General features: G+C 42.4%; 1 protein-coding gene across 1 annotated transcript; it reads right to left on the bottom strand.

Moving 5' to 3' along the window:
* Positions 1 to 3967: 3967 nt before the first annotated feature.
* On the bottom strand, positions 3968 to 12035 carry LOC140489155 (uncharacterized). Its single transcript, XM_072588380.1, has 2 exons — positions 11095 to 12035; positions 3968 to 6460 (listed from the first exon to the last, which is right to left on the bottom strand). Exon 2 carries the CDS (start codon positions 5690 to 5692, stop codon positions 4760 to 4762), a length of 933 nt encoding a protein of 310 aa, XP_072444481.1. The 5' UTR covers positions 5693 to 6460; positions 11095 to 12035; the 3' UTR covers positions 3968 to 4759.
* Positions 12036 to 12509: the final 474 nt, after the last annotated feature.

Raw genomic sequence — 12509 nt, 5'->3', positions numbered from 1 at the left:
ATGAAGGTATTAGAATTCAGGAAGTGATTATAAAAACTAGCAGAAAGGCATTTTTACCTGAATGCTCATAGCATTCGAAACAAGGTAGATGAGTTAACGGCACAAAACATTACAAATGAGTATGATTTGGTAGCCATTACAGAGACATGGTTGCAGGATGGTCATGACTGGGAGTAAAATATCCAAGGATCAGACTATTCAGAACAACAGACAGGAAGGTAAGGGAGGTGGTGTAGCTCTGACATTTAAGGATGACATCAGGGCAGTGCTCAGAGATGATATAGGTTCCATGGAAAATAGGGTGGAATCCTTTTGGGTGGAAATTAGAAATTCTAAGAACAAAAAGTCACTGATAGGCATAGTCTACTGCCCAGCAAGTAATATTACATTGGGGAAGGCAATAAGCAAAGAGATAACTAACACCTGTAAAAGTCGTATAGCAATTATCATGGGGGGTTTTAATCTACATTGGTCAAACCAGGTTATTCAAGGTAGCATTGAGGAGGAATTCATTGAATGTATCTGTGATCGTTTTCTTGAACAGTATGTAATGGAACTGATGAGGGAACAAGCTCTCTTTGATCTGGTCCTGTGTAATGAGACAGGAATGATTAATGATCTCATAGTTAGGAATCCTCTGGAAGGAGTGATCACAGTTTGATTGAACTTAGAATACAGTTGGAAAGTATGAAGATAAAATTCAATACCAGTGTCCTGTGCTTAAACAAAGGAGACTACAACAGGATGAGGGAAGAGTTGGCCAAAGTAGACCAGAAGCAAAGATTTTATAGTGGGACCATTGATAAGGGGACTTTCAAAGCAATTCTTCAAAGTGCTCAGCAGAAATATATACCACTGAAAAGGGAAGACTCCAGGAAAAGTGGTAATCTGCCATGGGTGTCTGAGGAAATAAGGGAGGCTATCAAATTGAAAGAAAAAGTCCAGAACTAGAGGGCATAGGTTTAGGGTGAGAGGGGAAAAATATAAGAGACCTAAGGGGCAACTGTTTCACACAGAGAATGACACATGTATGGAATGAGCTGCCAGAGGAAGTGGTGGAGGCTGGTACAATTGCAACATTTAAAAGGCATTTGGATGGGTATATGAATAGGAAGGGTTTGGAGGGATATGGGCCGGGTGCTGGCAGGTGGGACGAGATTGGGTTGGGATATCTGATCAGCATGGATGAGTTGGACTGAAGGGTCTGTTTCCATGCTGTACATCTCTATGACTCTATGACTCTAAAAGGAAACTAGAAGACTGGGAAAACTTTAAAGGTCAACAGAAAACCACAGAGAAAGCAATAAAGAAAAGTAAGATAGACTATGACAGTAAACTCGCTCAGAATATAAAGACAGATAGGAAAAGCTTCTATAAATATATAAAACGAAAGAGTGGCTAAAGTAAACATTGGTCTTTTACAGGATGAGAAGGGGGTTTTAATATTGGATATGAGGAAATGGCTGAGAGATTGAACAGGTATTTTGTGTTGGTCTTCATAGTGGATGACATGAATAACATGCCAGTAATTGACAAAGGGATGAAGGTAGGTGAGGACCTGGAAACAATCATTATCACAAAAGAGGTAGTGTTGAGCAAATTAATGGAGCTGAGGGTAGACAAGTCCCCTGGCCCTGATGGAATGCATCCCAGGGTACTGAAAGACTTGGCAGGAGAAATAACAAATGCACTTGTTGTAATTTTCCAAAATTTATTGGGGCAGTTGAATGTAATATGATTAGATTAGATTACTTACAGTGTGGAAACAGGCCCTTCGGCCCAACAAGTCCACACCGCCCCGCCGAAGCGTAACCCACCCATACCCCTACATCTACATTTACCCCTTACCTAACACTATGGGCAATTTAGCATAGCCAATTCACCTAGCCTGCACATCTTTGGACTGTGGGAGGAAACCGGAGCACCCGGAGGAAACCCACGCAGACACGGGGAGAATGTGCAAACTCCACACAGTCAGTCGCCTGAGGCGGGAATTGAACCCGGGTCTCAGGCGCTGTGAGGCAGCAGTGCTAACCACTGTGCCACCGTGCTGCCCACTGTGGTGCTGGAAAAGCACAGCAGGTCAGGCAGCATCCAAGGAGCAGGAGAATCGATGTTTCAGGCATAAGCCCTTCATCAGGCAGTTCTAGCAGTCTGGAAAACAGCAAGTGTGATGCCGCTGTTTAAAAAAGGAGATAGATAAAGATGGGGAATTATAGACCAGTTAGCTTAACTTCTGTAGTGGGGAAAATGCTTGTATCTATTATCAAGGAAGAAATAGCACGGCACCTAGATGGAAATTGTCCCGTTGGGCAGATGTAGCAGTAAAAGTAAAAGGCAAGACATGCTTAACTAATGTACAGAATTCTATGAAGACATTACGAGCATGGTGGACAACAGGGACCCAGTGGATGGGGTGTATCAACATTTCCAAAAGGCATTTGACAAGGTGCTGCACAAAAGGCTGCTGCAAAAGGTAAAGATGCCTGGCATTACGGATAATGTATTAGCATGGAGAGAGGATTTGTTAACTAACAGGAAGCAAAGAGTGGGAATAAATGAATGCTTTTCTGGTTGGCAATCAGTGACTAGTGGTGTTGGGATTGCCATTATTCACAATTTATTTCGATGATTTGGAGTTGGGAGCACATATACTGTGTCAAAGTTTGCAGATGACACTAAGATGGGTGGTAGAGCAAGGTGTGCAGAGGACTGTGAAACTTTGCAAAGGGACATAGATAGTTTAAGTGAGTGGGCAAAGGTCTGGCAGATGGAGTACAATGTTAATTAATGTGAAATCCCCAACAGTAAAGAGGACTATTATTTGAATGGTAAAAAATTGTAGCATGCTGCTGTGCAGAGGGACCTGGGTGTCCTTGTGCATGGAATCACAGAAGGTTTGTATGCAGGTGCAACAGGTAATTCGGAAGGCAAATGGATTTTTTTCCATCATTGCTAAAGGGGTTGAGTTTAAAAACAGGGAGGTTATGTTGCAGCTGTAGAGAGTGCTGGTGAGGGTGCACCTCGAGTACTGTGAGCAGCTTTGGTCTCCTTCCTAAAGAAAGCATGTACGAGCAGTAAAAATGGTACAGAAGAGATTCACTAGATTGATTCCGGAGTTGAGGGGGTTGGCTTATGAGGAGAGACTGAGTAGACTGGGATCATATCCATTAGAATTTAGAAGCATGTGGGGGGGTGTCAAAACAGAATTTAGTTAGCAGGGATCTGTGAGAGCAAAAGGAATCAGCAATACTCAAAAGAAAAAAAAATCAATTGAACTGATAATAATCAGCCTTTATTGTAAATACAGGCGCAGTTTGGCTGAAACTTGAGAAGAGGAGGGATCTAAATCATTCCCTATTTCCTTTCCAAGTTTTGCGCCTTTAGATGTGCATTCTATATTTTAAGAATGCTGATGAATTTACAGATTATCATGAAATGTACATCATCTGTAACACTGGACCTTAGTCCGAAAAACATTAATCATTTGTGTCATTACATAATTCTGTTTCTGTTATATGGGCCTTTTGTTTCAACTAACATCTGCAGTTTGAAATATACAAGGAGCCATTAAGTCTTATCAAACTTATGGAATTTGTTTACAATGAGCCTAGTCCTGAAAGCTGTTTCTGAGCTTTTGCACAGTCCTTTTATCTTACTGAATTATAGCTCAAGAGTTTGACCAATCTTTCCTCATCATGTAATATTATATGTTCCCTGCAATACCACATTTCCCCTCTTTGTCATATCACGACAATCAATCAGTAATATAGGCACATTGAAAATCTAACTGAAGATGCATTGGCACAGGCAAACAAGTAACCCTATTCCTACTAACAATAGTACTGTGTGCAAAAAGGCTTTAAAGATCCAATCAAACATTCCGTGACCCAACCAACTCAATGAACGCCATGGGATATAATCGTGGAGTACTTTAACAACACCTTGTATGTTGCTTAATATTGTGAGAAACAAAGCTCACACACTTCAATAATTTCAGTCCGAGACAAGATCTGAATCAGTAGCGCCATTTATTTTACACTTGCAAGTGGGTGTGATGTCCCGTGTCTAAGAGGCAGAAGACATACACACCCTAAATTCAATTCATACATAACATTTATATGATTTGATGTCTATTGTTTTACATTGCTCCTCCCCTGCTTACATCGTCCACTTCCCGAAAACCGGCCCCCATTACCCCTGTTTGCCTCTTGCCTTATCCGGCCTTGTCTGTGATAAAATGCTTATTTCTGGTCTCACAAGGCTGTTTGACCTCATCCTGCTATAGGTCATTGTTAGGCCTATCCTTTCTTCATCATTATCTACCCCCTTCATCTGTGCCTTTCCCGAGGCCGTTCTGATCCCTATGACCCTTTTAATTGGGGTTTGTTCCTGTGTTTTTGTAAAAGTGGGAAGCACATGTTTATACCTACTGTTTGTACAGGCGTATCTAGCTTAACTTCATCCCCTCACAACATCTTATCTACTTGCCCATAATGTCTACCTTCTGACATACAGTTTTAGCTAATACAAAAACAATTATATATTTCCTCCACATTGTTTCCATTCTTGTTGACTCAGCTCGTGGCTAAAACAATTACACACTGGTGTGAGTTCATTTTACTTTGTAAGATGGAATTGCATAATTGCAGAAGTAACATTAATTCACCTATATCCCACAATTTCTCCCTTTTCTTTAATTACCATTTGTTATCTTCTGCATTTTTCTTTTAGGGGCACCTGTTTCATCAAGGCTGTTTCAATCAGTCTTTGGGTGAGCCCTCATATACAGGGTATGATCATTTTTATTAATTGTTACCCACCAAAAGAGAGCTGGCACAAAGCCTGCTGCAATCTGGTTACGAGCCTTAAATTCATCCGGTACTCCCCTAGGGACTCCTACCGAATCGAGATAAATCCTGTCATCGAAAGAAGTGTCTAACAGTAATCTCTTACCCCTTCCCTTTTTCCCTCCTATCTTTTCCTTCTCAAATGCCAGGGTAAATGGAATTGCCAATTGTACAATTGCACATATCCCTCTCCAATCTGGAGGTAGCGTGGGTCTCAATATTTTGCCTCCACAGTCCCACCACAGATCCGCTCGGGGAACCTTTAATGCTGAGTAGTTCCCTCCCTTCTCCATTTCGGTTACATTCTTAATCTCTGTACATAATTTCAGCTCCCCCAAATCTTTCGACTGACTTGTACCTCGTCTACGCACACACGACGTGTGATTTCCAACTGCGGCAGAAAACAGGGGGGGAACTTTTACATCTTTCTTCTCCAAGGGAGGGAACCTCAGAGATATGGAGGTACAATTCCTATCATTCCACGCAGTCTCATCCTGATACAGGGCTATCATACATTTCATGCCCTTCCTGTCTCGCTTCCACCCGAGCGGAAAGGGAACTACCTGGGCCACTGGCCGACCGGAGGCACATGCAGAGCAATTGCTCTTGTTCAGACTTTTTACAGTATACTTTACCCATTCAACCCAGGCATTTGCATCCCCGTACCCAGTTTCTATTTCAATGGTCTGTTTCAAGTCCTTTACCTCTATAAATTTTACTACTTTAGGATCAGCGGGAGGGGTGAAAGATTGTATCTTATTACCCAGTAGTTCTACCCGTTTTCCCCGTCCTACACTAATTCGAAAACAATAGCCCAAGAAATCCTTCCCATTTGCTTTCATTTCTATCCCAAATGTTTCATTTCATTGTATCTCATAGGTGCCCCCCCCTTCATCCCCCAGGATTGTTTCGTGCCATGTGTGTTTTCCTTATCGTTAGGTATATTGGGTTACACTTTTTATCGGGACAATCACGAGCTAGTCGGAAGGGGGCCTGGTGTACTGTGACGAGACCATTATACTAAGTACCATCCCCAAGGCTATCCCCATAGGACTTAAGATGTATCTCAGAGCTGCGGTACTGTCTCTGATTATCTACATCCCCACAATTTACTAAGCTGCATACATCAGCGTCTATGACTTGTGGATTATCAGACTTGGGGACCGTTAATAATACATATGAAAATGATATTTGACAAAATCCCAATACTAAAAGGGCTAGCATCATAATTCTAGCAGCATTCCCAGTATTCTAAACATCATGCTGAATTTACAATCTTACAGAAATAATCCCGCGCTCGCGTCGCCACTGTATAATTAGTTACTCAAAGTCTCTTTAGTCTGAGTTTCAGCGAATCTTGCGTTGATTCGGCTGTCCAGACTTCTTCCTCAACTGGAGGGTCCACTGGCCCTTTGATCTGAGTGTAGTGAGTCCAGCCTTTCTCTGCTGTCCTTATCGCTGTTTCAGGGGTCAAAAGAGCCTGGTAAGGCCCTTCCTAGTCCGGCTGCAATTTAGTCTCTGTCCATGATTTTACTAAGATTCAATCTCCCGGCCGGATGGAATGAACGGTGAATTCAAGGGGTGGAGTCTGTGCCAATAAACCCTGTTTCCTGAGGAAAGACAAAGAGGAGGACAAACCCAGTATATACTTCTTTAAAAAGAAATCTTTAGTTTCGGGACTTGGCAATTCTCCATTCGTTCCCAAGTAAGGTAATCCAAATAAGATTTCATAGAGGGATAGTCCCAAATCTTTCCTTGGGGCTGTTCGTACTCGCAAGAGAGCTATAGGTCAACATTTGGTCCAAGGGAGTCTGGTTCCTATTATCAATTTAGAGAGCTGTCGTTTGAGTGTTTGGTTCATTCTCTCAACCTTTCCTGATGATGGCGGGTGCCACGGAGTATGGAACTCCCAGGAAATTCCCAACCCTTTCATTACCCCCCCCGTAACACTTTAGAAGTAAAGTGAGTTCGTTGATCGGAATCAATATGGTTCACGAGCCCATATCGGGGAATTATGTGCTCCAATATTGTTTTAGACACTCAACTCGCAGTGGCGGTAGCTAGGGGGTATGCGTCAACCCAACCAGATAGATGATCTACTATGACCAACATATATTTTAGTCTGCCTACCCTGGGGAGTTCAGTATAATCTACTTGTATACTCTGGAAAGGTCTCAGTCCTGGGTCTCTTCCTCCTGGGGTCTGTTTTCTCAAGACTTTCTTATTTACCTTTCTGCATATGATACATCCCTCACATATTTGTTTAGCAATTGTATATATTCCTTTACATCCATATTCCCTAAGAACCAAATCACACATTGCTTGTACTCCCCAATGGCTGCCTTGGTGTAGGACAGCCATAATCTCTCCCATCATCATTTTGTTCAACATTCTCCTTCCATCAGGTAACCTCCAATGCCCGTCTGCTGTTTTTACAGCCCCTAAATCTCTCAATTCTTTTTCTCCGCTTTCAGTAAATATAGGAGCTTCCCAAGGACCTGGGACAGTAGGTATTAGGGAATGTATCACCAATTCTTGTGGGTTCAGGGCTGCTTCCTTAGCCACCTCATCGGCTAATCTATTTCCCCTAACCTCTAGTTCATTTCCTTTCTGTTGACCATTTACATGCACTACTGCTATTTCTCGGGGAAGTAATAGGGACTCCAAGACCCGTTTAATCAATTCTTCATGTACTAATCCCTTCCCCCACCTCTGGGTTAATACTCCCAAAACCACTCCCTTATCCAAGGTAGCAAAGAGGTGGAAAGGTTTATCTAGGGAAGGTAGGGCTAACACAGGGGCATGGGTCAGATCTCTTTTGCCTCATCATCCCAACTTAGACATTTTGGTTCCCCCTCTAATAGTTTGAGATATAATTTCTTAGTCTTCTGTGCATAGGAATCAATCCACAATCTGCAATAACCCGTGAGACCCAAACATTTGTGTAACTCCCGTTTAGTGCTGGGCAGCGGCATTCCCACTATTCCCTCTATCCGTTCCGGGCTTATCTTTCGCTTTTCCTCACTAACTAAATGTCCCAAGTATTTCACTTCTTGCTCCACATATTGTGGTTTGTTTTTAGATACCCTCAGTCCCTGCTGACCCAGGAAATTCAATAATTTGTTAGTGGCTTCTACTACTCTTTCTCTTCTTTTTCCTGTTACTAAGAGGTCGTCTACATACTGCAACAGGGTAGTCCCCTTGGGGCTGCTAAATTTCTCCAATACTTGTTCTAACATCTGTCCGAATAAATCTGGGGATTCCATAAACCCCTGGGGAAGCACAGTACACCGGTATTGCTGTTGCTGTCCTGTCTTAGGGTCTTCCCACTCAAAGGCAAACAAATTCCTACCGTCCTCTGCCAAGGGACAAGCCCAAAAGGCATCCTTTAAATCTACCACACCATTTGTGGTCATGAGGGATCTCACTTAGTAAGGTGTAGGGGTTTGGCACCACTGGGTGCCTGATCTGTACTGTTCGATTTAATGTTCTCAAATCCTGCACCAATCGATAAGTTCCATCGGATTCCTGCACTGGTAGAATTGGGGTATTATAAGGAGACATACATGGCTCCAACAGTCCATCTCTAATCAATCCCTCAATTACTGGCTGCAGTCCTCGTTTTCCTTCTATGGAAATGGGATATTGTCGCTCACAGACAACGTCCCCTTTCCTTTTTAAATTTATTTCAAGGGGGGGGGGGATCTGTAGTTTTCTACAATTCCCTTCCCTAGCCCATACAATAGGGTCTATCTCTCTCTCCACATCCTCTGCCACATTGCCTTTTGTACAACTAATTCTTTTTCCTGAATTCCAATCCCCAGTCCTAAGAGGATAATTAAATCTCTCCTTAATAAGTTACTTCCTATATCAGGGATATACAATAGTTCCCCTGTGACCCTATCCTTAGGACCTTCTATCATCATAGGTTCAAATACTGGAACAGTAAATCCTTCCCCTTTTTAACCCCGAAACAGTAATTGACCGTGTTGACATTCCTACTTTCTTTGGTTTAAAATTCAGCGATGACCGTGCTGCCCCCGTATCTACTAGGAAGACTACCTCTTCCCTACAGGGTCCCACCTTCAGGTTTATCAAGGGTTCCTGGTGGGTCCCCGGGGGCAGGAACCCCTGACACCCCTATACTTCATCAAAATTCATAAGCGGAATTGCCCTCTCTTCCCTTTGTACATCAGGACACTCCCGCTTAAAATGCCCTATCTTTCCGCAATAATAGCATCCTGCCTGTGGAGTCTTCCAGCTCTACCCCTGTCGCTCGAACCCTCTATCAAATACTCCCCCTTGTCCTCTCTGCCCTACATGCTGCCACCCGCCCCTCCGGTTGGTCACTATTGGTTCTACTCTTTTCTTAACTACCTCATCAACCGTAGCTACCATCATTTTCACCTTCTGTTTCTGTCTCTCATCCTCTCTCTTTACAAACACTTTCTGTGCCTCTCTTAACAATTCATCTAATGGCTTTTCACTCCACCCTTCTATCTTCTGTATCTTTCTCTGTATGTCTGGCCATTCCTTTGTCACAAAAACATACTTTCAAAAGACCCTGTGCCACTGGGTTCTCAGGGTTCATTCCAGAATATTTCCACATTGAGTCTCTTAATCTTTGCAAGAAAGCTGAAGGAGTCTCATCTTTCTCCTGTCTAACTTCAAAGACTTTAGTCAAATTCTGTGACTTCGGAACTGCCTCTCTTATACCTTTTAGAATCAGGTCTTTCAATTCCCTCATTTCTTCTCTATGCTCCGGATTTTGATTTTCCCACTGGGGGTCTCTGAGGGGAAACTTCACCTCTCCCTGTCCAGCATCCCCATCTCCAATGGGGTGTTCCCTGTCCCATATTTTAATGGCTGCTCCCCATATAAGTCCCCTTTCTTCCCCAGTAAATAGTATATTCAAAATAGACATTAACTCAGCCCAGGTATACAGACTGGGCCCCAAAAATTGATCAGTTTGTTCAGACAACCCTACCAGATCCTCAACCAGGACCTTCATTTCTTTTTTAAATGTTCTGACCTCCCCACTGCTGAGGGGGACACTTACAAACCCAATCTCTTTGTCCCCTATTGGTACCTCCCGAAGGGGACAAGTCATTACGTTCTTCCCCTTTTTCTTTTTTTTAAAGAAATATTGCAATATTTCTAGCTCCCCATAACTTCAAACACCAATTCATCAATTCATGCTTGACTAACTTTAAAGCCTGTTCCAAACTTGTAAATATATTTATATATTTACGTTCATTTATTCAGTATTTAATATTCAAAATGTAAAATGCATACAGTTCTCAATTTTGAAATCCACTGTAATCACCCAGTTTTAGTCCCTTAATTTAAATCCAAAATTAGTTTTCTTAAGTAGTCCTGACCAATCATTGCTCAATTACAATACTATAGGTCTTGAAATAATCAGAGCTGCCTTAAAATTATTTGTCTATTCAAGTTTAAAGAAAAAAAAACTTCTAATGCATGAACAATGGCCGAATCCAAGGTCACAGATATTAACCATAGGATCTTGTTTTTACTACAATCTAATGTTGAACTGAAACTTCAACTGTCCTCCATAAATCGCTTTCATGTAAAGATAAAAGAGATTAGTTAGAAACTGATAGTAAGGCAGTCGTGACCTGTAAGAAGAACAGGAGTTATCATTCTTTTTTTTCATAATCTCTATAGAATCCTTAACCTTAAAAGAATTCATGTTAAGTTTCCATAATAAAAATCAGATTCAAAACAGTCCCGGAACTCAAGCTCCAGGGAATAAAACGCAAACATTCAATCACCAACAAACAAATGTGCATTCAAACCAAATCACAAAGGGTTAAACTTTCGACCAGCTGTACAGCTCTCTTCATTCTCTCTCTCTCTCTCTCACTCATTGACAAATAAATTCAGATATTTACAAACCCAGTCTTTGTCCGACCTGAATTTTGGCCAAAAGAGGCGGGACGAAGAATGGATTCCTTAGTCCATATGAAGCAACAATATTTAATCATCTTTTTCCCCTGTACAATTATTATTTTGCCAATTCCACAACATCCTCCCCAAAGAACTTTCTGGAGGTATGTTGTAAGGGACCCCGCCTCCAATTCCATTGCTTTTTCCTTCTTTTGTTTTCCTGGAGGCTTTTTCCTTACCCACCGCACATATTGAGTTCCTTCGTTAGTCCCTTATTAACTACTAAAACTCAATCCCGGCCACCAAGGCAATACTTAAAAGTCAGGTTTCTTACCTTGGTCTGTGCACAGAGTTGCCTGGCCCCTTTGTGCCGTATTGTCTATCGAGCTCCTATCACTGTCTGATTCAGATGTCTCTCTTGTGGGATTCGTACCAGTCACTCAAGGGAGCAGACCAAACCAGGACACGAGACCGCTCCTCAATGGGGAACGGGACGCGTCTTCCCAGTGTCCAAGGCCAGCCACTCCCCCCGGTGATGGAAGAAAATCCCGGACAGCCCCCAATTGTGAGAAACAAAGCTCACACACTTCAATAATTTCAGTCCGAGACAAGATCTGAATCAGTAGCGCCATTTATTTTACACTTGCAAGTGGGTGTGATGTCCCGTGTCTAAGAGGCAGAAGACATACACACCCTAAATTCAATTCATACATAACATTTATATGATTTGATGTCTATTGTTTTACACTGCTCCCTCCCCTGCTTACATCGTCCACTTCCCTAAGACCGGCCCCCATTACCCCTGTTTATCTCTTGCCTTATCCGGCCTTGTCTGTGATAAAATGCTTATTTCTGGCCTCACAAGGCTGTTTGACCTCATCCTGCTATAGGTCATTGTTAGGCCTATCCTTTCTTCATCATTATCTACCCCCTTCATCTGTGCCTTTCCCGAGGCCGTTCTGATCCCTATGACCCTTTTAATTGGGGTTTGTTCCTGTGTTTTTGTAAAAGTGGGAAGCACATGTTTATACCTACTGTTTGTACAGGCGTATCTAGCTTAACTTCATCCCCTCACAACATCTTATCTACTTGCCCATAATGTCTACCTTCTGACATACAGTTTTAGCTAATACAAAAACAATTATATATTTCCTCCACATTGTTTCCATTCTTGTTGACTCAGCTCGTGGCTAAAACAATTACACACTGGTGTGAGTTCATTTTACTTTGTAAGATGGAATTGCATAATTGCAGAAGTAACATTAATTCACCTATATCCCACAATATGTTCAACTAGGTTGGTCATATTTCCAGAGGTATCTGGAATGGAAGTACAGCACTCCTGACCGACAACAGCAAATCTTCCCCCTTGCGAAGGTAGCAGATAATCCAAAGCCAGTTAATTCTGCAGTGCCACTATCCAGACAGCCACGAGCTCAGCTGACACCACAGTCAGTGCTTGTCCAGTTCCCTTGGTTTATAAAGCTGTCTCATTGGCCAGGTGTTCCAATGCTGAGGCCATGTGCGCCAATTTGCTGGATACTCGTCCCATTCCATACAAAGGAAAAGACAATATGAGGAACTGGTCTAGCCAGTAATGACTCTCGTAATTTGTGGATGGTAGTGCTTAAGGGAGGTGAGGTGATGCATGTAGGGTACAACATAATCCAGATAGCAGGATCTTATCCAATTGATAGGAAGCCATGGGTGCGCTTTGGTGCCACAAATAAAGTACGTGCCATTGTAGAC

This window comes from Chiloscyllium punctatum, chromosome 18 (assembly GCF_047496795.1).
Source record: "Chiloscyllium punctatum isolate Juve2018m chromosome 18, sChiPun1.3, whole genome shotgun sequence".
Classification (NCBI taxonomy): domain Eukaryota; kingdom Metazoa; phylum Chordata; class Chondrichthyes; order Orectolobiformes; family Hemiscylliidae; genus Chiloscyllium; species Chiloscyllium punctatum.
Note: the sequence above shows the minus strand (reverse complement) of the source record. Positions and strands in the feature narration are given on the sequence as shown.

What these genes read in the sequence shown, in the direction of transcription:
- LOC140489155 (XM_072588380.1), bottom strand. Translation starts at nt 5,692, where the DNA reads ATGAAAGCAAATGGGAAGGATTTCTTGGGCTATTGTTTTCGAATTAGT.